At 57.0% G+C, this 23979-nt stretch overlaps 2 protein-coding genes across 7 annotated transcripts; both read right to left on the reverse strand.

The window, feature by feature from the left end:
- Positions 1 to 210: 210 nt before the first annotated feature.
- Positions 211 to 10042, reverse strand: USP19 (ubiquitin specific peptidase 19). Of its 6 annotated transcripts, none has more exons than XM_008565786.1 (26): positions 9801 to 10042; positions 9497 to 9535; positions 9205 to 9333; positions 8985 to 9118; positions 8608 to 8910; positions 8279 to 8492; positions 7992 to 8148; positions 7796 to 7867; positions 7566 to 7681; positions 7243 to 7457; positions 6963 to 7158; positions 6747 to 6880; positions 6478 to 6636; positions 6283 to 6393; positions 5668 to 5778; positions 5484 to 5585; positions 4644 to 4784; positions 4437 to 4555; positions 4062 to 4199; positions 3640 to 3953; positions 3418 to 3528; positions 3110 to 3326; positions 2874 to 3026; positions 2614 to 2774; positions 2354 to 2532; positions 211 to 724 (listed from the first exon to the last, which is right to left on the reverse strand). In XM_008565786.1, the coding sequence occupies exons 1-26, from the start codon at positions 9922 to 9924 to the stop codon at positions 608 to 610; spliced, it is 3966 nt and encodes a 1321-aa protein (XP_008564008.1). In that variant the 5' UTR covers positions 9925 to 10042; the 3' UTR covers positions 211 to 607. The 6 variants fall into 6 exon arrangements, with proteins under 6 accessions (XP_008564008.1, XP_008564005.1, XP_008564007.1 ...); XM_008565783.1 differs by having other exon boundaries at positions 7243 to 7463; XM_008565785.1 differs by lacking the exon at positions 211 to 724 and adding an exon at positions 869 to 1379.
- Positions 10043 to 11917: 1875 nt separating this feature from the next.
- On the reverse strand, positions 11918 to 23738 carry LAMB2 (laminin, beta 2 (laminin S)). The gene is made up of 33 exons (XM_008565787.1): positions 23679 to 23738; positions 23509 to 23594; positions 23206 to 23378; positions 22985 to 23120; positions 22830 to 22903; positions 22219 to 22407; positions 22063 to 22126; positions 21627 to 21829; positions 21417 to 21537; positions 20897 to 21085; positions 20516 to 20695; positions 20287 to 20399; positions 19940 to 20019; positions 19715 to 19847; positions 19354 to 19512; positions 19148 to 19275; positions 17375 to 17507; positions 16730 to 16922; positions 16510 to 16653; positions 16078 to 16309; positions 15831 to 15994; positions 15526 to 15750; positions 15220 to 15437; positions 15015 to 15111; positions 14552 to 14924; positions 14266 to 14450; positions 13949 to 14190; positions 13521 to 13869; positions 12978 to 13185; positions 12757 to 12898; positions 12494 to 12670; positions 12244 to 12403; positions 11918 to 12164 (listed from the first exon to the last, which is right to left on the reverse strand). Exons 2-33 carry the CDS (start codon positions 23591 to 23593, stop codon positions 12028 to 12030), a joined length of 5406 nt encoding a protein of 1801 aa, XP_008564009.1. The 5' UTR covers position 23594; positions 23679 to 23738; the 3' UTR covers positions 11918 to 12027.
- Between the last annotated feature and the right edge of the window lie 241 nt (positions 23739 to 23979).

Here is a 23979-nt window from a genome sequence, read left to right on the forward strand (position 1 = left end):
TGACAATGATGCCAACCACAGCCACCTCTACGTAGGACCCAGAATCAAAGGGCAGCAGGCAGGCTCCAGAGAGCTGATGGCACTGGGGACTTCATGACCCACTGAGCATGAGTTGGGACCCCACCATCTGCCCTCAGACCAGAGCACTTTCAGGGTAACACACACACACACACACCAGACGATGGGGAGGGAGAGGAGGTAGTCATAGCATGTGGTGGATCATAGTCACTAAGTCTGCTTATTTATTATTTATTTTTAAAATATATTTAAACAGCAGCAATCACTTCCAAAATGCAAAAAAAAAAAAAAAAAAATTACAATTTTTAGAATAAAATTATAACGTTTATAATGCAGGTCAGAAAGAATTGAAGGTACAACTGAGAATCAAATCACGCAGCACTGGAGGCAGCTGGAGAAACCAAGACCCACTGGTCAGGGGCCAAGCTGATGAGAAGTCCCAGCCTATAAAGTCCCACCCCGAAATCATACACCTTAACTCCCCGCTGATGGAGCCAATGTCTTCTGGGTTAGAGAAGGAGAAGCGGCAAAGAGCTGGCCCTCTGAGAAGGATCTCCCAAACCCAGTACCCCCATCAGCCAGGGACCTGCTAATCGACCTCCTCCATGTTGCTGTAGTTGGGGGCTGGGCGGTCCACGGGGGGGACGAAGCGTTCAGGGGCTGTCCGCGTGGGGGCCACCTCGGGGGCCTGGCCAGGGCCTAGTCCCTGCAACAGAATACGAGGACAGGGGTTGGGGGCTGCCCAGCATGTCGCCTGGCATCCCGGGGGTGCTGGCTTGGAGCCCCAGCACCCAAGGGAGGGCCCCAAGGCAGGCGCAGACAGCAGCAGCATTGAGACAGAGAGACAAGATCGGGCCTGAATAGTCTCGCTTTATTAACACTTTAAATACAGGAATTAGCTTGGGCAGGACCAAGCCCCAGGCCAAGGGTCAGAGCAACAGGAAGAATGGACAGAGCTGGGTGGATACCCAATCTGGTGTGCTCTGCCCCTGCAGGGGCCACAGTCCCCATCCTCTCCCACCAGATGCACACACTCAGGTTCAAAGCCCCAGAGCTGTTCCCCATGACAAAGGCAGGCATGGCCTGGTGGGCAGGCAGGTGGGCCAGCTCACAGCAGCTGCCTGCAGGCGAGCTCATCTCCAGCGACTCTGAGATACCAGAGGATAGAACACGTTGAGCACGAGGGCCACCAAAGCCGCCATGGTGCCCAGGACAAAGTACCGGAGGCAGCCCTCGTCTGGTGTGGTAGGGCCACGTGGCGGGGGGCCCACCCAGTCTTGGGGCCCCCAGAGACCCAGGGGCTCAGGCCCCTCAGGCACCAGCTCCTCCTCGGCCTCCAGCTCCTGCCAAATCCGGGAAGCCTATAGTAGGCGGAAACGGCCATCAGCACCCAGGAGTGGGGGACACCCAGTGTCTCTGTGACCGCTGGCCATAACAGTCCTGCCGGGCTGACTGGGGCTAACCCCCTGCATTCCAGATCAAGCAGCAGAGAGTAAGCAGGCAGCCAATCTCAGCGTTGTCTAGACTGAGAGCAACAGGGTGGGAAAATCTTGACAGTATTCTGGCCCCCTTAAGACAACTTCCCAATCCACATGCAGCTTCCCATGGAGGTGGGTGGGGGGTTATCTGGTCAACTTTTTAGTCTAGGCCTCCCACAGAGGGAACTGGCTCATGGAAGAAAAGGCTGCCAACTCCAGGGCAATTTCCTTGCTCCCTCATGCCAGGCCCTGACCACTGCTTTCAGTAGGGATTTCTCTGATCCTGACAGACAGTGCTCAAAGGAGGAGAGAAGGCAGAAAGGCAGCCAGTCAGAAAAGAGATGTGATTGTGCGTATGGCATACAATGTTAGTAAAAGAGACAAGACCCTGAAGGCTCAACAGTAATAGATGCTCACCTCAGAGAGTGTGACAGCCACCCAAGGCTGTGGCCAGCTCAGATAGGCCCTATCCTGAGTACATGCCAGAACACAGGGATGATAACAAATGAGAGTCTGAGTTGGCATGTGGGGAGCATGTAGAGGAAAGCTGAGAGTGTGTCAGGTATAATCTATTTACACAGTGCCTAGTGATGTTCAGAGCAGTTGCTTGACCTGTGCGAAATGGGTGTCTATGTGCTTGCCAGTGGCAATATGTTGGTGTGCATGCACCTTTGTGAATGCTCCTAGGGCACATGGATGCCTCTGGATAAGACTTTGATGTAAAGGAGCCCTGTGTGCAACTCTCACGAATCCCAGGGCTTGAGAGGCCTATGGCTGAAGGAGAGGAAGCTGTCCTCAACCCTGCTCCACAATCTGAGTTGATCCCCACTAACCTGTGAATCTACCCCATGCCTCACCTGGCTGGCAGCAGCCTCAGCTGCAGGGCCTAGGTCTGGGTGGTGCTCAGAATGACCTGCCCTGGGGGGCCTCTCCACAGGAGAGTTCCGCCGGCGGTAGAAGAGTACATAGGCATAACGCGTCACGATCTGGCTCTCGTCTACTGTGGTCACCGTGCTGTCATCAAATAAGCGCCAGCCTATAGCAGGGTGGGAAGAGTATGAACATAGCCTGCACCACAATGCTTACTACCTATCCTGCTGGCTGTGTGTGCCCTCACCCACGTCACTGCGCTGGCTGCTGCGATCATTGGGCAGGCGTGCACAGGCAGTATAGTGGCCACCGATCATGCCTCCATAATGGTTGATGACAGCATAAAGGTCGTAGCTGGGCAACTGCTCCTCTTTCTGACCAATGCAGAACTTGCTCAGGTCCAGGTTCCTGCAGTCCGTCAGGGAGGGGTGAGACGGTCAGCAGGTGCCCGGGATGCCCACCCTGGCCCCCATGCCCTGCCCACAGTCACCAGGGTCCACTGCTCACCGAACAGGGAACTCGACCAAGTCATTGATCTTGTCACGCCAGATGAAACTGCGAAAGGAGAAGCGCTTGAGCTGCACGATGAGCACATTTGGCAGGCGCCACAGCAACAGCTGCTTGGAGGCTTCACGATGCTGTTTGCATTGTGGGCAGTACCTGGTAGCGGACAGAGGTGGGATCAGGATCAGCAAGTCTCCCCTCCACCCTGCCCCACTACCTGCCTGCTGCTCTGTTCTCACCAGGCCTCCTCAGGTGCCAGCACCTCAGGCCGTGTGAAGAGATTGAGGCACTGGTCCAGGGTAAAGTGGCCAGCACGGGCAGCCTCCCCAGCAGAGCCTGGATCCTCAGCACATTCCAGCTCCTTGGAGGCTACCAGCACAAACTCCTGTAGGCGCTCATTGTTCCGCCAGACAAGGGCCAGGCTACAGTCATCACCCAGCTCCAGTAGGGTCTCTCCTGAAGATAGGTAGGGAGAAGGGTTATGAAGCTGTGGAGAACAGCCAGCCCAACCCACCTCCTCGCTCCCATCCACAGCCTCAGACATCACCTTTGTCCTCTAGCCGCTGTTCTCGGTTGGATGTGTCTATTTTATAGATGAAGAACTGGGGTGTGTGGGCATTCATGGCTTCACTTGGGTGTTGGTACCCAGGCACAGCAGCTACGAGAGAACATGATAATGAGAGCTCCCCTGCCCATCAGGGCCTGAACAATCTTCCCCCAACGTCTCTACCTCTCACTCCAGCTTCCAGATCCTTTCACCAGATCTTACCTTCAGGCCGGGATACCTTCTCACCAGCAGGCAAGGAGCCAACCTCAGTGGGCCCACTGGCCAGCATCTCAGAAGAAATTCCACTGGTGCTGGGCACAGGACCCCGATCAGGGGCTGCCCATGCCCGGGGAACCCCTGTGTCCCCCTCGGCAACAGGGGTCACCAACTGGAGCTCAGGTGGCTGAATGGGGTCCCTCTCACTGTCCTCAGCCTCCAGGGAGCTAGTGGAGAGCAGTGTGGTGCAGCCAGGGCCCTGGGTCTCCAAGGTCATGCGGCCAGGCTGGAAGGGTGGCTGGAATACACTCACAGAGTACCTGGCAATAGACAGCAAGGCAAGTAAGAATCCTGACCAGCCCATACAGCACCTCTGAGCACCTCTACCCTCCACCAGTCCCACCCCAGGCCAACCATTGGGCACTTACCGGGCATAGCCCTCTAGGAGCTGAGCAAGACGGGCATAAGTGAGGCGTGAGGCAGGTACACTGACCAGGAAGGGATAACCAATGTTCTCAGGGCGGCAGAGGCCCTTGTGGTCAGGCCAGTGTGTTTTCTGGCAGAGCCTGGAGGGAAGGGGGAGATAAGGATAGGGCCTTAGCTTCACCTTCTATGACTACATATTGGGGGCTAGTCTTAGGCCCTGGGAACTGGGTATGCCAGCCGTGCCTCCCCCAGGGCCTGGTAAAGTAGGGTAGCAGGTAGAGAGCTTAAAACATATGTGCCTTTGTGTGGAGGGGTGGAGCAGGGTGGCAGGTGGTAGGTAGGGAAGAAGGGTGGGGGGCGGCCATGGGGGTCCTCACTGGTTACAGTAGCCCACACGATAGCAACGGGTACAGCGCTTCAGCTTTTCATCCTCTGACTGCTGCTTTCGCTGGCAGGCTGCACACTTGGAGATGGGGATGCTGGGCACCTGGGGGCGCTAGGGTGGGTTGTCTGGCTCAGCAAGGCCAGGCAGGAGTACACCCACCACCCCAGGGCCCTATACCATCAGGTTGGCCCCCACTCACCTGTTGCACCTCTAGCACCACTACCCGCTCCTTAGCCAACTCTGGGGATAGCAGCTCAAAGCAGAGAAGCACGTCAGATGGGGACACAGTGTCCAGTGAGTGGGAGGGCAGGAACACACGGTGGAAGCGATTCTTAATTACCTGCAAACAGAGAACACATGGATCCCATGTGAGGATAAGCCATTTCCCCAGCCCTGTCCTAAGAACGCTTGGCCCTGCCTTGGGTCAATGGGGGCAGGGGTGGGGTTTGTGGGCCTCTGTTGGTACCAGTCTTAGTGCCCAACAGAATTAAGGAGACTGGTGCATCAGAGACTGAATGACCAGACCCAGGACAGGTATCAACCACACCAGCTCCCCAGTTCCTCTACCCTGCTATAAGTAGCAGGATCCTGCTAAGACTGCAATATAATATTATGGAGGAGCCATATTTGAGAAGTCTCGTCCCTATACCTACCCCACTGAGAAAAATGGCACTGCTAGAATAAAGGCTAGGAACCTTTGGGGAGGGCCAGCATGCAGATGTGGGATAAAATGAGAGAGCAGCAGGATGGAGGGAGAACCATAGTGAAAGAAGGGACAATCCTATAGCTCAAGCTTCCTGGCTGCAGAAGGAAAAGCGGTTGGGGTCCACCACTGAAAAGGGGAGTAAACCCTGACCAATGGCTGGGAACTGGTCATTTCTATTGCACAGCCCAAATGCCTGGTTTCAACCATGCCTCAAATAAGAGCACAGTGCCTTCTTTTGTGCAGTCACATGCATTTTTATATGTGTGTGTGCAAATGCCAATGGCTGTACACACATGTCCACATACGTAAGAGTGTGGGGAAGGACAGACATACCTCAGCCAGACGCAAGTTCTCAGGCTTCACGTGGACGCTCTGAGAGAGAGAATCCAACACTTCACTTGCACTGGAGTTCTCCTTGCTAACGCTCACCAGGAACTGTGGCAACAAGGGTAGAGTCAGTGGAGGAGGTGGGCCAAGTTCTCTGAGATAGCCCAGAGGATAGGGGCTTACTACTCACCTTGACAGGCTTGCTGTGGGGTTCTCGGGCAAAATAAAACACAGGGAGAACCTTCTGCTTCTGTGGTAAGGGCACTGGCAGGTAAAGGAATGGGTCAAAAGTGATGGAGACCTGTGGATACAGAGGTGACACTGGGTGGCTGCATAGGGAGTGGGAGACAGGATGCTCATGCCCAAAGAGCCCAATTCACTCCCTCTGATAGCTCTCAAGACCCTCACAGTCAACCAGCAAACTCTCAGGCTTGAGAACACTAGATGGAGAAGGAAGGCCCACTAGGAGAGAACGATTGCTCTGTCACTTGAGGCCCTGCTCAGCTTAGTCACTTTACTAATTTGTCCCTCACCTGCACCCCATGTGCCTTTCCAATCTTACCCATGACCCTGCCACACCTTACCTTTGCCACACCACACCTTTGAGCCCAAACATCATTTTCACCTCAGTCAGGAAGCCTACCTTGCCTGACTTCTTCAGCCCACAGAGGAGCCTAAGGCCTCCCTGCCAGCTTCCTTGCTCAAACCTTGCCCCCAGCACCTGAAGATGTATATGCCTGAACCTAACCTGATCAGGCTCACTGAGCCAAACTAAGGGGCCTCTTTCCAGGGGAACCCATCATACCTTGGCACATACAGGGCACACCAGCTTCGACTTGTACTGGCCCTGAAATAGGTCCACGATGAAAGAGTCATTCCTCATCTTGTGCCGCTGCCATGCTTCCTCAGCCACCACCTGAGAGGCAAGGTGGTGAGAACCAAGGAGACGTGGGGAATGAGACACACATGAGACATGCCCCCATCAGTCCCCTACCCTGACCTCATCAGGCCGCCCATCTGAGTCCACTGTCTCTGTGTAGGGCTTGTTCTGGATACGATTCAGGTCCTCATGCAGCCCGTCCAGCAGGAAGGCCATGAATTCCTGGGCATCATGCTGTGCATAGCCTGTGAACTGGCTGGCCTTGCTCGCCACAATGGCCTGGATGCAGGGGACAAAGTGTGAGCATGAAGCCCTAGCAGCCACTTTACACTCAGCTTGCTGGCCCTCCCTGTCCTCTCCAGTCAAGAGTGGGAGTGGCCAAAGCTCACCTTCAACTTAGAAGGTTGGAAGGCATGGTGGGTGCCCTTCCACAGTGCCCGGAGCAGCACAGCAAAGCCAATGGCAAGACGCCCACCAGTCCCCAGCGGGTTGTTGTAGTTGATCTCGGACTCAAAGGAGCGGTCTAGATAAAGCACCCAAGCAGAGGTGTGAGGGGTGAAGGTACCTGCTCTGCCCATACCCCAAGATCCAGGCCCTGCCCTCACCATGGAAGAAGTCCCGGAGTTCTCGAGTGTTGGACAGAGACTGAATGACGCTGTTCATGAAGCAAGTGTTGCCTAAATTGACAAGGCCAGTGAAGCCTGGCAGACACACCTTCTTCTCTTCCTCCTCCTCCTCCTCCACACTGTCTCCGCTCACGGGGCTGTGGGGCATCGGAGGCACCATACATGTTGGTTTGGGCTGTGAGAGCAAAGTGGACATGAGAGAGCAGCCCTGAGGCTCTCCAGCCTCCATTCTTATCCCTTCCTACCCCAGGAGTCTCACCGAGGCCAGGTGTGGCTCTGGCTTTGGGGTTACATGTTCCACAGGGGTGCGGGCCACCACACCATCCAGCCCTGTGTCCTCAGATCGAGCCTTGGGTTTATCCTTCTCCACAGCCCGAGGTTCGTCCTGGCCTGTCAGAGGGTGGGGGGCACCTCCTGGTGGGGTTGAATCCAGAGGGGTTGGACCTGTCGGCACGGCAACCTTTGCACCACCCACTGCACCTTAAAAAGGGGGAATGAGGGGGCTGGTGGTTAGCAGCATGTGACAGGGATGTGGGTCCTGGTCATGCATAGCTGGGCAATGAAGGGAGCTCGTGTGCAGACCTCGTGCAGCTGGGGCCTCCAGGCCCCCCCAGCGCTGACTCTGCCGCTTACGAAGGCAGATGTCGATGCGAGAGGCCGTGAAACAGAAGGTGCACTGCTCTGGTTCAATCAGGTTCCTGCAGAAAAAGGCTGAACTCAGGATTTAGGTGGAGTGGGTGTCATGCTAGATGGGCCAGGGAGATGGAGCCCAGGGTGGGAGAGACACAATGGTAGGGCCAGGCACCACCCACCTGAGCTTCACCTGCCAACGGAAGATGGTGTGGGGCCCACAGCCCAGGTGCAGCCTCAGGAAGTTTCCATCCCTGCAGAAGCAGAGCAGGACAGGAGGAAGGGTAAGAGGAAGAGCATGAGACATGCTGTCCTATCTGAAGCATACTGTCCTATCTGAAGCATACTGTCTGCCCCATTGCCTGCCAACCAACTCACCTGGTCTGGAAGATGAGTGTGAAGTCCTGCTCGCGGAAAAGTACTCGAGAGGTGTCCCTGTGGATCTCCTTCACATACACGTGCACCACCACTGAATCTGGCCCCTTCTCATATGAGTCATTCTTGACAAATGCCAGGTTCACCATGGGCTCAGGCTCTATGTTGAGACCATGGCTCAGTGCCAGCCAGGACAGGTTATAGCCTGGTGCTATTCTATGCCCTACCAGACCACCAACCTTGCAACCCAACCTAGGGCTCTGCCTGCCCACCCCCAACCCCACCTTTACCATCCACCAAGCTTCCAACATCTGCTGCCACTGCCATCTCCTTGACATGGTCATCTTTTCCAGGGTCTATGTTCTGGGCCATGGCTGGAGAGACTGGGTCATTCCTGGGGGACACTGCCTTCTCTCCTGCCAAAAGGGCTAAATTCTCCTCTGAGCCCAGGAGGCAGGTTTGGAGGTTCAGCGGTGGTACACATAGCTGTTCCTCAGCCTCAACCTATTATTGGCAAGATTGCAGGCAGGATCAGTCCTGGTTCTGGCAGGTGATTCCCACACCAGTGCACACCCTTTCCGCCCATCTTCTAACACCCAAACAGACACCCAGCTCTCACCTGGGTGGCCAGGTCAGCCAGGAAGGGTGGGGCATCGCCCTGGGGTCCAGGGTCAACCCTGGACCCTTCCCCCTCTGGCCCTCTGCGGAGATGCACAGCCCTCTTGGCGCTGGGCCCTGCCTGGGCCCCGGGGCCAGTGCCCGAGCCTACCTCACCACGGCCCTGGGCCCGCTTCTGGTTCCGGGCCTCCTGCTTAGCCCGGCGGGGCTCAGGGCATGGCTCCAAGGCAATGGGAGCCAGCTCCTGCCCATTCTCCTGGCACCGCAGTCCTGGTGCCAGCTCCTGGCTCCCTAGAGGTTTCTTCTACCAAAGATACAGCAGTTAGGTCCTGTCAACTTACATTGGGTATCCCCACCCTACCCTGTACTGGAACTCACCAGGAGAGAGGGCCACATGAGCAGAGGCACCTTCTTGGGTAGTGCCAGCTGCAGGAGACCACCCTTGCGGGACTGCACTTTGGTGCAAGAACTTTCTATCTCAGCATAGAAGACACCACCCCATTGCCTACCACCTGGAGACAAAGTAGGAGCAGTGAGCTGGGGTGGGGAATATCAGAGGATTCAAATACACTGCTGTGCTAAGGACAGATGGACGCACCTGGAAGCCGCACCACACAGTCCGTGTCTGTGAAAGCAGCATCCACCTCCTCCAGCCGCAGGGGACCCATTCCTACACGAAGCTTGACAATTACTTCATCTGCACTCTGCCTCCAATCGAGCAACAACTCTGTAGGGGGAGTGGCAAAGAGGACATGAGAATCTCCACAAGCTCCTGATGGGGATAAGCAAGTAGCAGAGACCCAGCCCTAATGGGACTGTTCCAGGTGGGAGCTAAATGCCCAGTGTCCCCTCCACTCTCCTAGCACCCAAATGGCCCGTTCATTACTCACCCTCTTTGGTATGCTCCTCTTGAGGAATGGATACTGACCCTGACAACAAAGGAAAGGGTGACAGTGATAGGGAGACAGTCTCTAAGACCTCACCACCCCACTAAGCACCATCTTCTGCATCTCAGCCAAGTACCTCAGTCCCCAAAGCTGAATCTCTACCCAGCCTACTATGGGTCCTTCTCTCAGGATCAAATCAGTACAGAGGAAACAGCAAAAAAGTCATCTCCCAACTCCCAATCTGTATGCCCATCGAGAGGGGAGGAAGAGGAAAAGGCCACACGTGCTTTGGGAATGCCACTCTCACCTCTCCTAGGATCTCCATCTTTGCTCTCCTGGTTTGCTCGATCCTTCTGCTTCTTCTTACTAGCGGCCTCCTCCAGTCCTGGGGGCCCCCTCCTCGGGTCTGTGGCACTGGACCCACCAGACATCTTGAGCCGCTTAGTCGACAGCCAGAGTGCCCCGGGGTCAGCAACGGTGTCTGGGTCAGGGCTGCGGCGCTTTCTTCCTGGCCCAGCTATCTTGGCAAGTCTTTGAGGCCAAATTCTCCAGCAAGGAACTAACAGCCCAACAAAAAGGGGTCAGTAATCACTGCCAAGGCCCAACAACTTTCTTCTTGGCTATAGCCAGGGCTCAGCAGCCTAGGACACTCCTAACCCTACAGAGCAATATCTCCTCACCACCTGAAGACAACCCTGGACACTCTCAGGCTATTCTGAAGAGAGAATTGAAAATACAAGTAGCAGCAACCGCTTCTGGCCAAGCCTCCTAGATACCTGCTATAAGAGACCCACAAAGCTAGAAGCCTCATTGAGGAGGTGCCAGGTCAAGGCAGTCATGGCCTTGGACCAGGCTCCTCCACCAATCTGGAGAGGAGCCATGGCTCCAGCCCACAGGGCTGGCACTCTGAGCAGGGTGCTCACTTTTCCTTCACTGTCACTGGCTGCTTAGTCACCACCAAAGAAGTAGAAGGTGGAGGAGGAAGGCAGGAAAGGAGGAGACAAGCAGCAGGAGGACCAGGCTCTGTGGCTGCAAACAGGCCTATCCCAGGTGCTGCCACTGCCCAGAAAAAGTCCTGAGGCTAAGGTGGCCCACCTGCCTCCTGCCAGCTCCCACCCTCATTATAAACCTGCTCATATGCACTGCATGGTCTTTCTTTCTCCATCCCAAGAGAGATTCCTTTCCCCACCTACAGTCCCAAGCACAGAGGGGCTGAAGAGGGTATCTAGATGTCACACTAGCCCTTCAGCAGCAACCCCACTCGAGGCAGGACTGACATCCAGTTTGAGACTGCAACAGACATCATCTTCCCTTCCAGACCCTTTCACTTATCAGCTCTGAGCACAGGGACCTCTTACCCAGTTTTCCACAGACCCGCCAGTAAATTCTGGACTCTTCCTCCAACCAAAATTAAGTTCTCAAAACCAGACACTGAGATGAAGGTAGGATGAACCATGGATCCAGGACCCTAGCCTCAAGTTCAGCCTCAAGTAGTAGGACAGATAGTGATTAGTCTGTGTTCCCCTGAGTGTGGGGGTGTGGGAGGGAAGGGGGAATGCGGGGGTGGCAGGATACTCCTTTACTGGTCAGACGCGGCACTGGTGGGCTGGATCTTTAATGATGGCAGGTTCAGAGCAGAGGGGCGGCCACCCGCCGCCTCCTCCTCACATCCAGACCGCGGCCGAAAGCCGCGTCCTTCTCCCATGCTCTGGAGCCGTCGAGGCAAGAAAGGGGCTGTCTAGAGACCCAAGCCAGCCTGATACGGCTGCGCTGGACTACTAACCACAAACCAGCAAGCACCCAGGCCGGACTGCGACCCAGCTTCAGTCTCCGACCCCCAGGCCTGCTACCATCTCCTTCAGAAAGCCGCCCTCGCTCGTTACCAGTCCTCTCCGAGGCGGGAGGCCAGCAACCGGCGTAGCATAACAGCCCAGCCGGCATCGGTGGGCTTGGCACACCGCAGGGGTCGAAGGGTCGGGGCTGGCACGGCCCGTGACCTTGAACAGGCCGACCCGGGCCCGCGCCGCGGCCTCCTCGCTCCGGCCAAACTGGCGAGTTGCGGCCCGCCCCACTCACCAAACGAGACAGCCGCCGCCAGCCCTCTTCGGGCCCTGGCAACCCGCTCTCGGTTCCGGTTCCGGCGTCAGATCGGTTCCGGTTCCGGCGCGCCCCTCCCCCGTTCCGGCGCCGCCGCTGCCGCAGCAGCCGCCACCACCTCCTTAGCCGCTTGTTTTGTTTCGACTTCTAGTTACGGCCGCAGGAGGTGGAGCACCGGGCTGTGACGCGCTTCCGGCGAGAGTGAGGCCGGCAAGAGCGGAGGAGGCGGGGTTCCGGTGCCTTGGCCTTGCGCGAGCCCGGTTGGTGGCAGCCTCGAGTTCGGCCCAGAGACCCCGCCCGCCCCAAATCAGAGTCCACACAACACAGTCGGGGTTCACACCGGTTTACTGGAAGCCCTGCCAGGCCCAGAGCTCTTTAATGTATAGGCAAACACGCATGCGGCGCAGGCTGGAAACTGAAGTAGGCCTGGGCAGGGATCACTGGCAGGTGTTGTAGATCTGGACCTGCAGGTTGATGGCTTGAAGCACGCTGCGCATCCTGGCCTCTAGCCCGTCTAGCTGGGCCGCTTTGCCCTCCAGTGCCCGCTCGTTCTCCTCATAGGTGCCCTCCAGTTCTGGGAAGAGCATGTATTAGCTTAGGGGTCCCGCTCCCACAGTCCCATGTTTCTGATGCCCACTCGCCCCACTCCTCACCCTGTAGCCGCTGTAACTTGTGCTGAGCGGCCTGCAACAGGCTCCGAGCCTCATCCCGCAGTTGCTCTGCCCTCGCCTGCGCAGCCAGCACACCCTGAGCCTTGCGCTCAGCCAGAGCCCTCACCGTCTGGTACTGGTCGCCCAGTGGGCCCTGCAGCAGCTGCAGATGTAGAGGGCAGGGTCAGTAAGGTAGCTCAGTGGAGGCCCAGCATCTACCTCACCTCCTTCAGCTGATTCTGCCGTAACCCACCTGCTCAGCCTCCCGGGCACGACCCTGGGCATTGCCTGCCGTTTCTTCAGCTGTAGAGGCTGCCAGGCTATTTCCTGCCCGTTTCAGTTTCAGAGCCTCCAGGAAAATATCCAGTTGCTCAGCCTGCTTACCTGCAGAGCTCAATGCTTGCTCTGCACCTGCCATCCTCTCCTGTACCTGCCATGGATGGGCCCAGGGTTAAACAGATCTATGGTGTATGCCCAAAACCTTATCCCACTGATGTCCTGGGGAGACCACCACACCTGGTGCAGGGTCTGTTCTGTGTCCTGTGTGTCAACCACTGCTCCCTGGATGGCACCCTGGGCGGCACCCTGTGCCCGCTGGGCCTCCTCCAGTGCCACCTGTACTGTCTCTGCCTTCTGTCTCTCACCCTCAGCCCAGCTCCTGGGGAAGAGTGGAAATCAGTGCCTGCTGCAGGTATCAAGACCAGGTGTCAGGGATGCGGCCAGGGTCGGGATCAGACCGTGCCCGCCGTGCATCCTGCAGTAGCTGCTCAGCCCGACGCACATCTCCCACAGTCCGTGCCAGGATCGTGTCCACATCTACCAGGCTCCGTACCCGCTCTGCAATCTCACTCGCCAGGTGTTGGATCTGCTCAGGTGCAGCTGGGATGGAGAGCTCTAGCACCCGTGTGGCCACCATCTCAATGCTATCGGGATCAGCCCCTTCCTCTATGTGGACACAGGCAAGGGCTTAAGGACACAGATTCTCTAGCATGGGCATAGGAACACAATCTTGGGGTGTGGACTTGGGCTGTTTATGGGATAGGAGTTTGCTAATAGGCATATGGATATAACACAGAGACAAATTATACAAGGGGCACAGACTTGGGGACATGGATTTGGGGACCACATATGGACAAGGACTCAGAGGCCAGACATGGGATCATAAACACAGGTCCAGACATGGGATCATAAACTCAGGAGATCCTGAGGCGCAAGTATGAACCTAGGAAGACAGATATGGGGGAAACAACCACATGGCCTGGGCCGTTTGGGAGGCTCACGGCTGAGGAAGTCCTTCACACTCTGGATAAGTTCTCGAAGCTCCTGGTTGGCCTGCTCCACCTGTCCCCTGGAAGCATTAGCCTTGTCCAGGGCCGCCTGTGCCCGCTGCTGTGCCTCGCCTGCCTGCCGACGAGTCGCAGCCACTTGGCTAAGGATGGTGCCACCTTCTGCCAGTGCCCGCTGCAGCTCTGCCTGCGTGTGCCTGGCCCGGCCCAGCGCTAGATCTGCTGTGGCTGCTGCCCCTTTGCAGCTGAGGCCCCCACAGCGGAGCTGACCATCCTCGTCCCGACAGCCAGCACCCCCGCAAGGGCTCGTAGCACAGGGTACATCCCCTGGGGCCCCACACACCTGCCAGGCACAGAACAAGTCAGGACCCTGTGGGAGGAACATCCATGCCCACCTTTCCCACCCCACACTTGTGCCTCACCAGTTCATTTATGCCTGTCAGGCTCAGGGCGTGGGTACGGGCAGACAGCTCATCCAGTGCCTGCTGGTTGGCCACATGTTTGCGATTGAAGTCCTCCTTCTGGGAAACCATCAGCATTTCTGTCCGATGCCGGGTACTTGCTGAGTTGCTCACAGGGCTGGGCACTGCCAGGGCTGAGGTGTTGGCATGACGTTCTGCCTCTGCAGACTGGCTGTGGGCATGGCGGATGCTGTCATAGGCACCTAAGTTGGGCAGAGACAGGCAGTCAGCTGAAGATTGACCCTGGTCCACACCTGCCTAGTTGGCCAACAACTCACCCAGGAAGTTTGAATGCTTGAGCAGGTCCAGATGCTGGTCAAGCTGCCGTAATGTGAGATTAAGTGCAAGCCCGTTTCGCTCCAGACCACTTAGTGCATGGTTGGCATTGAAGTTTTCATCCTGGACATCTGTCAGCATTACCTCCAGCTGAGTCAGATGATCAGTAGCCTTACCGATTTCACGCCTGTGCCAATGGGGGTTAGGGAGGCATGTTTAGAGAGCCTTCAGCCCTGGTCTATAGAGCCTCTGTCCCATCCCACCGTGTATCCTCAGGCCCATCCGCACCGCAACTCTTCTGTGGCCTCCACAAGTTGTGCGGTGGAGGCAGCTGAGGTGTTGCGGGCACCCACAATGCCCTGCACAGTGCCCAATTTCTCCTGCATCTGCCAGAAGCTGCTCTCAAAGGCACCCAGCACACCCGTCTGCTGTAGCTCCCGTGCCCACTGCTCCAGGCGCCGTGTACGGGAAGCCAAGTCTTGTACCACACGGTCCCAATCCCCGAAGCATGTGTGGCAGGGGTGGCAGGCAGGAAAGACACCAGAGAAGCCACGGGCACACTGGTCACAGCGCACTCCAGACACGCCTGGACGGCAGCTGCAGTGTCCTGTGGAGCGGTGACACTGAGGTGTGTCTATTCCACTAGGGTCACAATCACAAGCTGCAGGAAAGGGTAGACCACAGAGTTAGGGTCCCCTGTGGAGTATCCTGGGAAGTTCTCCATCAACCCTGGCTCCCCTATCTCCCTCACCACGGCACTGCAACCCAGGGTTTCCCCAATGAAGTTCTTGGCACTCAGAACAGGTCCTCCCACCGAAGCCGGCATGGCAGTGGCATTGCCCTGTGAACTAAGATGGGAACAGAGCAGAGGTCAGAGCCTCTATCAGAGGCTGAGCCCTGAAGACAAGGCAGACAGCTGGCCCATCTACCCAGGAATCTGCAGGAGGGTCCCATACCTCATTGCACGTGGGGCCTCTGGCCCGGCTTAGGTGGCAGGCACAAGGCTGGCAGCCATGGCCACTGGTGAGGTTCCAGAAGTTGGGGGCACAGCGGTCACAGCTAGGGCCCTGGACATTGGGGAGGCATGGGCACTGCCCGCTGCTTGGGTCACAGTAGCACTGGTTGGTGGATGGGCACTTCTGGGGATCTGTGCCCAGTAGGTTGCAGGTGCAGCCTGTGCCAGCCAAGATGAGCACACTAGTCAAGGGGAGCCCGAGCAGTGGAGCCCCACCCCAGCCATCCCCTCCCATACCCATACTTACGGTGACAGCTCTGTCGGGCAGCCTGCCCATGGAAGCCAGGCTTGCAGTGGGCACAGTGTGGCCCCTCTGTGTTGTGTAAACAGTGTAGGCACTGTCCCGTGTGGGGGTCACAGGCATCAGGATCCGTGGGGTCAATGTTCCCACTGCACTCACACAGCTGGCACCAGCCACCTGGCTTTGATGGGTCCCCAAAGTGCCCAGGGGCACAAGCTTCACATCGCAGTCCTGCCCACAGTCAAGGGGAAGCCATGAGTGCTCAGCCCAGCCACCTATTCTGATCCCATGCCTGCCTGCCACCCACTCACCTGTGTAGCCTGCCCGGCAGTGGCACACAATCTGCTGGGAGTACCCATCCCGGTGGCAAGAAGTAGCAAAGTGCCGCTGGCTCCCAGGGCCTTCAGGGCAGGGACAGGGCCGGCACTGGCCCCCATATGGCAGCTGTGGGTCCCCGTGAAAGCCAGCAATGCACCTGTAGGTAGGGGAAGGAAGAGATGTGTCATCCCTAGGCAGCCTGCCCACCCACCAGCCTACTCTTAGCTGCTCCAGGCTCACCTTTCACAGTGTTCACCCGCTGTGTGATCACGGCAGCTCAGGCAAGCGCCTGTGTGGGTGTCACATTCATCTGCATGCCCATTACAGACACAGGGCCGGCAGCTAGGAAATCCCCACTGGCCACGCTGGCAGCGGTCACAGCGAAGCCCAAAGGCACCAGTTCGGCAGGGACATTGCCCACTGGTCCCTTCACACAGGCCGCTGAGTGCCCCCTCGGGGCTGCACTGGCAAGCTGGGGGCAGGGCAGAGGCTGAGCCAGAGGAGGGGTCTGAGGGGAGTCTGGGTGGGGTCAGGGTGGGAAGGAAAGGGAATGGAAGAGAACTGCAAGTGACCCAGGGATCTGAGGCAGAATTAGAAGAAGCAGAGGGAGGAGGGAGAACAGCAGTGGGGGGGAAAGAGAAGAATAAGAGGGAACAAGGGGCAGGCAAGTACCTTGACAGCCTGTGGGGCCAAAACTATAGTAACCAGGGGCACAGAGGTCACAGCGGCGTCCAACCACTCCAGGTTTGCACAGGCACTGACCACCATGGGGGTTGCACTCAGAACTCAGTGAGCCTTGGGGATTGCACTGACAGGCTGTGTGGAGTAGGGAAGGGCCAAGTCAGGCTGGGCCCCCATCTCCGCCCCACCAACCTACATCACAGACACTCACGCAGGGCACCATTGTAGATCAGGGTGGACAGGCTGATGAGGAGGGGGGCGCAGGCCTCAGAGGGAGGGGTCTTGCTGGGCATCAGGCCCTCCTCGTGGCAGCGGTAGCGTTCAAAGGTGTCACGGTGCTCCAGGGCAGCAGCATCACCTCCACTAAACATCTCTAGTACCAGGACACGGGGCAGCAGCACCAGCTGAAGGGATAAGCAAAGAAAGAGTGCAGCTCAGACCCGAGACCACACTGGCACTACCAGAGCACTTGTCTTAGCACTGCATGGACCCATCCCCCCCAGTAGCACCATGGGCCTGTCTCTTCTTTTTTTTTTTTTTCCTTTTTGTCTTTTTTTGTGACCGGTATCGCAACCCTCAGTGTCGTGCCCGCACCGCGACCGGCAACAGGATCGCAACCCTTGGTGTCACGCCTGCACCGCGCTCAACCAGTGAGCGGACCGGTCTCTATATGGGATCCGAACCCTCGGCGGGAGCGCCGCCACATTCCCAAGCGCCACACTCTACCGAGTGCACCACCAGGCCAGCCCGGCCTGTCTCTTCTGTCACAGAAGTCTCCTACCCACCACCAGCCCCACAAGCCCCACCCCACAGGTTCTGCCATCTTGGTTGGTGAGAGAGAGAGGGGATTGTTCACCGAGTCAATGAGCAGGCCAGGTCCAGAGTAGGGGGTCTCAGCCTGGGCCCTTCCACCTGTTCGCACTAGCTTCAGATGCAGCTTGTAGGAGATGCCAGGCTCAAGGCAGACAGGACTGGAAAACACCATGTACCTGGGGGAAAGTGGGGACAGGTATAGGCGGTTACCCAGGGTTCCTGTAGTCATCATCCTGGGCCTCTCCCACTCTACTCACAGCAACTAAACTATCAACCACGGCAGAGACTATGGCTGGGTTGGACTGGGCTAGGTTGGGCCAGGCCAGGCCAAGCCAAGCCAAGCCAACAGACAGCTGAGCCCAACAGAGAATCTGTACAGAATATTATTCCCATAAATGTGGTTCACTGGAATCATACACCTGTGCAGACCAGTCTCACTGGAAACACTCATTCAGCCTGGCAATACCACAGCATTTCCCTCACGCAAGAACTTGCCAATTTTCCCTCAACAACCACTGTATGCTTCTTCTGACCCTGACCTAAAACATACAACCTCTGCTACTCTTCACTAAGACTGCATCAACTTTTTTCTCTCTCCCTGTCTCCGAAGTCATTCCAATGATCCTGCAAACTTATAGTCAGATTCTTTTATCCCTCCCCCCAAAAATCCTCTTTCAATCCCTGAGTCTTTCCCTAGCTGCCACCTTATCTTTGCTCTTCTGCTCAACAAATTCCTAAAAAGAGACCACTGTAGTCACCACCTCTACCCTCTAGCCTCCCACTCCAGTAGAACTTCTGCCCCATCCTGTGCCAAGGTCACTAATGACCTCCATTGAGCTAAACCCAGTGGCCACGTCTATATTATCTCACTCGAGTTCAGTAGCATGTAACAAAATCAGTATGCCTTCCTTCTTCATTCACTCTTTTCTCTTAGTTTCTGGGCCCCTGCCCACAGTGCTGGTTTTCCCCCATCCCCCTAGTTCCTCCTTTTCTACTGGCCTCTAACACTAGAGTACACCAAAGCTTGGTCCTGGACCTCCATTCTCTCTATATCATTTAATCTAGACCCACCTCTTTAGTAATGAGTCCCAAATTATATTACCAGCTAGACTCCTCCCAATAATTCTAGACACAGAAATCCATACACCCACTAGCCTTCTCCCCCATGTTGAAGCATCTCAGAACTGCTCCTCCCTGTATCTCCACCTCAGTAAAGAGCTTCACCCCCATCCAAATGCCCAAGCTAAAAACACCTTTCTAATTCTTTTCCTTCCCTACATATCTAAGCCATCGGTTCTGCTGCTAGATTCTCTAGAACCTTCCCTCTTCTTACCATCTCTACTGCTGTACCTCTGTCTAACCCATGGTCACTTGGCCAACTCAGTAGCCTCTAGCAGATCTTTCAGCTTCCACCTTGTCCCCTTCAAGTCTATTCTCTACTCAGCAACTAGAGGGATATTTGTTAAACACAAATCACAGTTGACAAAATGTCTATAATGGGTACAACCAGGTTTATTATGCTGTTCTCTCTGCTTTTGTGTATGTTTGAATCTCTCTCTCTCTCTCTCCCCCTCTCCTCTTCCTTGGCCTCTGGACCTTAGAGCCCTGAAGGAGCAAGGCTTGTTCTGTCTACTTCCACAGGCTGTCCTGTGACCAGAGTCGTGCCCAACAACGTCTGGCAAATAGCACTCAGGAGGAGGCATTTAAAGGAAGGAACATATGAAAAAGTAATGGGGTCTTCCAGGTGCCCTGTAGGGAGCTTAGGGCTGGACACACAACCCCCCACTATAGTGGGTGCTACCATCAGTGCCCTTACCTGGTGTCTGGTTGCAGAGTCCCTTGGATATGGTCATCCTTGGGCAGCACATGTCCACATAGGCTCTGGGCAGATACAGGCCCTGGACGCCGTACAGTCAGTTCCATTTCTGCCCATTGCTCAGGGACCTGGGGGAATGGGGATGATGGAGAAGATGCTCCCACATCAAGAGGTTCAGCTCAGGATCAGCTGTCATAGGGTCTAACCTGGGGCTCCAAGCGCAGTAGCAGGTCATAGTCCATGGCCCTCGGCACAGAAACCACTAGGAATTCCAGGGCTTGACCTTCCTGCAGCCTCACAAAGCCTGGGCCAGTCCAGGATGGAGTCTCCTGGGTGGTCACCAGGCGCTCCACCACATCGAGCACCTGGGAGGCAATGCAGCTAGGGATGGGACCTCAGGTAAGGCACTGTCTCTCTTAAACCACAGCCAGCCCCAAACCCCGCTTCTCCTGCCAAGACCTCACCCAAAGCTGGATACCATCCTATTCCCCACGGGGCACTGCCCATAACCCCACCTCTCCAGCCATAATCTCACCCACACCCTGCCCTCCCTTGCAGCCCCCCTACCTGCCCTCGGGCATCCTCAGCCTCCCAAGTTAGATGGTCCAGGAAGGGCCGAAAGTAGCCAGGCTGCACCTGCTCACAGCGTCGCCCAACAATGTGCTGGCGGCAGTGGCATTGACCAGTGGCCTCATCGCACCTGGGGTGGCCACTGTGGTTAATCAAGAAGGACTCCCTCTCCTACCCAGGATCTTCCCCAACCCCTTCCCAGTCCCCTTTTATAGCACTCACTGGGGATCCAAGGCACCACCCACGTCGCAGTCACAGGGGCGGCAGCCGAGCAGGTCGTGGCTCAGGCCCCAGTGGCCAGGCTGGGGGAAAGGGGTTGCTAGGGGCCAGAAAAAGACCCCCTCGCCACCCAGCAGGGAATCCAACCACACCTCTCAGTCTTTACCACCCCTTGGTGAAAACGTGGCCCCCAGACCTCTGGCCCACACCCTTGGCCTCCCAGACCTGAGGCTTCTCGGCCAGGACTGGACCCTAAGTTCTCAGCACCCACCCATTGGGACATGGCACCCCAGCCCTGTGCTCTGAAAACATATCCAGGACTCCGGAACCCCCACCCCCTCCCTTCGCACCAGGCAGCGGTCACAGCCACGTCCAGTCACTAGACGCTTGCAGAAACAGGTTCCACTGTTGGGGTCACAAGGGGTGCCCCCGGGCACTGTGCCTCGTGTATTACACTGACAACCTGCAGGGAAGGAGGCCCATCAGCACTTTGGAGAGCTGTGACAGTGCTCAGGTTCAGCTGAGCCAGGAGTGAAGAGGTCAACGGTCAGCATGGGAGTTAGGGCAGGAGGCACATACGCTGGCAGCCTAGAGGGTCACTGGCACTGAGCCCAAAGAAGCCATCACGGCATTGCTGGCAGCGAGTGCCCACCACATGCTCTTTGCAGCGACACTGGCCCGAGACCAGCCCCAGTGCAGGGTCATCATGGGAATCACAGCGACCGCCGTCTTGGGAACCCTCGGGGTCACAATCACAGGCTGAGGGCAAAAAGAGGTACGAGTTCACTATATCCCAACTAGCCCAGCACCAGTCCTCTCCTAAGCCCCCTCCTTGGATCCCTGGTTGTCTCTACTTCACTCCCCCTACCCCAATTCCCTACAACCCGGATGGCAAGTCTGGCTTCCTGGTTCCTGCCCCAGATTCAGTTTTCCCTCCCCCGTGCCCAATATCAGCCTCACAGTGGCAGACGGCTGGGTCCCGCAGGTCCTTGGTTGGGTCACGGTAGAAGAAAGGCCGGCAGAGCTCGCAGTGGCGCCCAACTGTGTTGTGCTGACATCCATCACACACGCCTCCACTCACATTGCCAGATGCCAGGTATATAGCCATGTCAAAGTGGCAGCTGTGGGAGTGCCCATGGCACTCGCACTCTGGGAGGGAGAGAGGGCAGGGGAAAGGCCACTTGAGGGACCAGTTCCCGAGGGTAAGGGACCTAGGAAGCCCTAGTGCCACCTTAGATCCCTGCTACAGGCCAGAATTTGTGGGTGGGAGCTTAGGTACTCCAAGATCTCAGCATCATACTGATCTCCTACCCAGAGCAGATTGCAGAGGAGAGGTGAGGGGGTCCCTAAGGTCATCAGGCCTGAATATCCTTTGGACACAGCTTGGGTGTTAAGAGCTTGACCAACCAGCTCTCGGTTCTACTCAGGGCATGGCCAGGCTGCAGAGTTCTGGGGCTGTGGGGCCCAGGGTCTCACTCACTCCTACAGGCATGACTGTGGCCATCCTCAGCTGGATGCCAGGGCAGGTCATGATAGAAATCTTGACACTCCTCACAGTTGAGGCCACGAGTGTTGTGTTTGCAGATGCAGGCCCCATGCACCTATGGAGGTGGGCAGGGAAGTTGTCAGCACTGTTCGGCCATGCCTACCCCTGCCCCTAGTCCTATCCCAGCCATCTGAAGTCCCTCACCATGCCCTCAGCATGGGCTGGTGCCCCTGGGGCGGGTGCACACTGTGAGGCATGTCCATAGCAGAAGCAGTTGCCACGCACAACCAGCTCATAGAGGGCATAATAGTACTTCTCTCGGATCTCCCGCCGTGGGTCGAGCAGGTTGTCCCCCAGTGTGTGTAGTCGAGTCAGGTTCACCCGTAGATTGGTGATCTTCAACAGGTCTGAGTTGGGGGGAAGGGTTGGGGCCAACTGGCCAAGCAGGCCATTGCTGCCCTATGCCTACCTAGGGGCTGCAGCTGCCAAGGTCACCTTGGGAGACCTCCTGTCTACTGCTACCCAATCTAAACTGGGCTTGGCACCTGCCCTAGGAAGCACCAAAAATAGTTACTGAGGCCCCAAATAGTCCCCAGCCGGACACTGGGACTGTGCCAGGCTCAAAGGGTGGAGCACTCACTCTGGATCCTTGAGCTGTAGGGATCTGGGATAGGAATGGCAGGGTCCAGCACACGATAGATGACCTGGAAGGGCAAGGAGTCCATAGAGGCACTGGACCTTGTCTCAAGCCCATCATCTGCTTTCTCTCTCCCCCAGCCTGTATCCCAGAACTTACCTCGCCTTCGGTGGATGGCTCAATCTCCGAGTATCGAGATTCACAAACTACATCATCCCAGTGCCGTGGCGGGGCCAGTGGGACTCCTGGGAAGTCAGCCCCACAGTCATAGGAGAAATATCGGTACACATGCCAGGTGCGGCCAAAGTCTGCTGAGCGCTCCACCAGCATGGCAGCAGGGCGAAATGTCTGGGTGAAGGCCCACGGCTGATCAGTGGGCACCAGGACCCAAGCCCAGCCCAGGGCCATCAAGAGCCCTGCCTACTCGGCCTGGGGCCGCCCTCAAGTAGCTCACAGAGAAGTGAGGGTGAACAGTGGAAGCCAGGCAATGAGCAGGGAGGCTAGCTACCTCTAATGGGGAGGCCGAGGGGTCATGGGGCCCAGAGAGACAGTGCCTGACCCAGCTTGGGATTGAGGCAGCAGAAGAGCATGTACAAAAGCCTGTAGCTATACAGCAATGAAAGGTGTGGGGGGATAAAGGAACCTCCCATGCAGCCAGAGCACAACACATTAGCTAAGGGAGGCTGGATTGAGGAGCAACTAGGGTTCTGCCCAGGGGCAGTGGAGAACCAAGCAGGGTGATTCAGGCAGGGTCCCAGACATGTGAGCACCTTGAAGGTCATAATGAGGTGTGTGAAATGGAACTCAGCCTCCAGGTCCAGCTGGATGGTGACCATGGGGATACCTGGGGCAAGAGTCAGAGGTCAAGGATTGGAGGCTACTGGTGGGCAGCCCTGCTCACTCCATGCCCCACGCACAGTCTCACCATTCTCTGACTGCCACCAGGCTGTACGGCGCTGTGGTGCAAAGCTGGTGACTACATTCTGGATGCGATGGCTGTGTGGGTTGTCTCGAGCAGAGAAAGGGTGCCGGGAGTCACACAGGAAGCACTTCTTCTCATCCTGGGTTGGGTGGGGTTTAGGATCAGTGCCTTAGCCAGTACCAGCTTCACCCTGACCCAGCCCCCCACCATGTCCCCAACAGCACCTGCAGGTGACTGACGATGCAGTAGGGCTGGGGGCTGTGCAGGCCACAGGTGGATGAGGCAGTCAGTCTGTCAGCACGGCCCACCAACAGGTCACCTGTGGCTGGATAGCAGCTTCCTCGAGAACAACCGGGCACATCCTGGGCCAGGGCCTGGGCCAATGTGGCGGCCAGCACTGGGGACAGTGAGTTAGCCAGTTCTGCTGCATTCCCATCTGGTAGTCCCACCCCATGTGCTTCAGAGGCAGCTACCCTAGGATCTACCATCACATCCCACAACCCCTGGCCCTCACCAGGCCCTCTCACCGCTCAGCAGCAGGCCCAGTCGAAGCTCCCAGGGCAGAGGATGTCCCCGCCTGCCCCTCCCTCGTTCCCCTGAGGCCCACTCCATCCTGAAGAGGAGGGGAACAGGAATGAGGGGAGATGAAGCGTCTGGAGCCCAAGCCCGCCCCCTCCCTTCGGGGTTCTGTGCTGACCCTGCCCGTGTGAGTCCTTCACTGGTTTCCCTCCAGGACCTCTGTCTGTCCCCAGGTCTGCCCAGCCGTTCCTCTACCAGCTCAGAGTCTGGCGACTTTGAGCAAAGTTGGGAAGCGTGGCAGGAAGGAAAGCATGGAGCGGATCCCGGGCAGGAGCGCAACACCAGACAGAGGTCCCCGCCACCCTACCCCTGCCCGCTGTACAGCCTGGTGGCAGTCAGAGAATGGTGAGACTGTGCGTGGGGCATGGAGTGAGCAGGGCTGCCCACCAGTAGCCTCCAATCCTTGACCTCTGACTCTT

Source organism: Galeopterus variegatus, unplaced genomic scaffold (assembly GCF_000696425.1).
Source record: "Galeopterus variegatus unplaced genomic scaffold, G_variegatus-3.0.2 Scaffold203, whole genome shotgun sequence".
Lineage (NCBI taxonomy): Eukaryota > Metazoa > Chordata > Mammalia > Dermoptera > Cynocephalidae > Galeopterus > Galeopterus variegatus.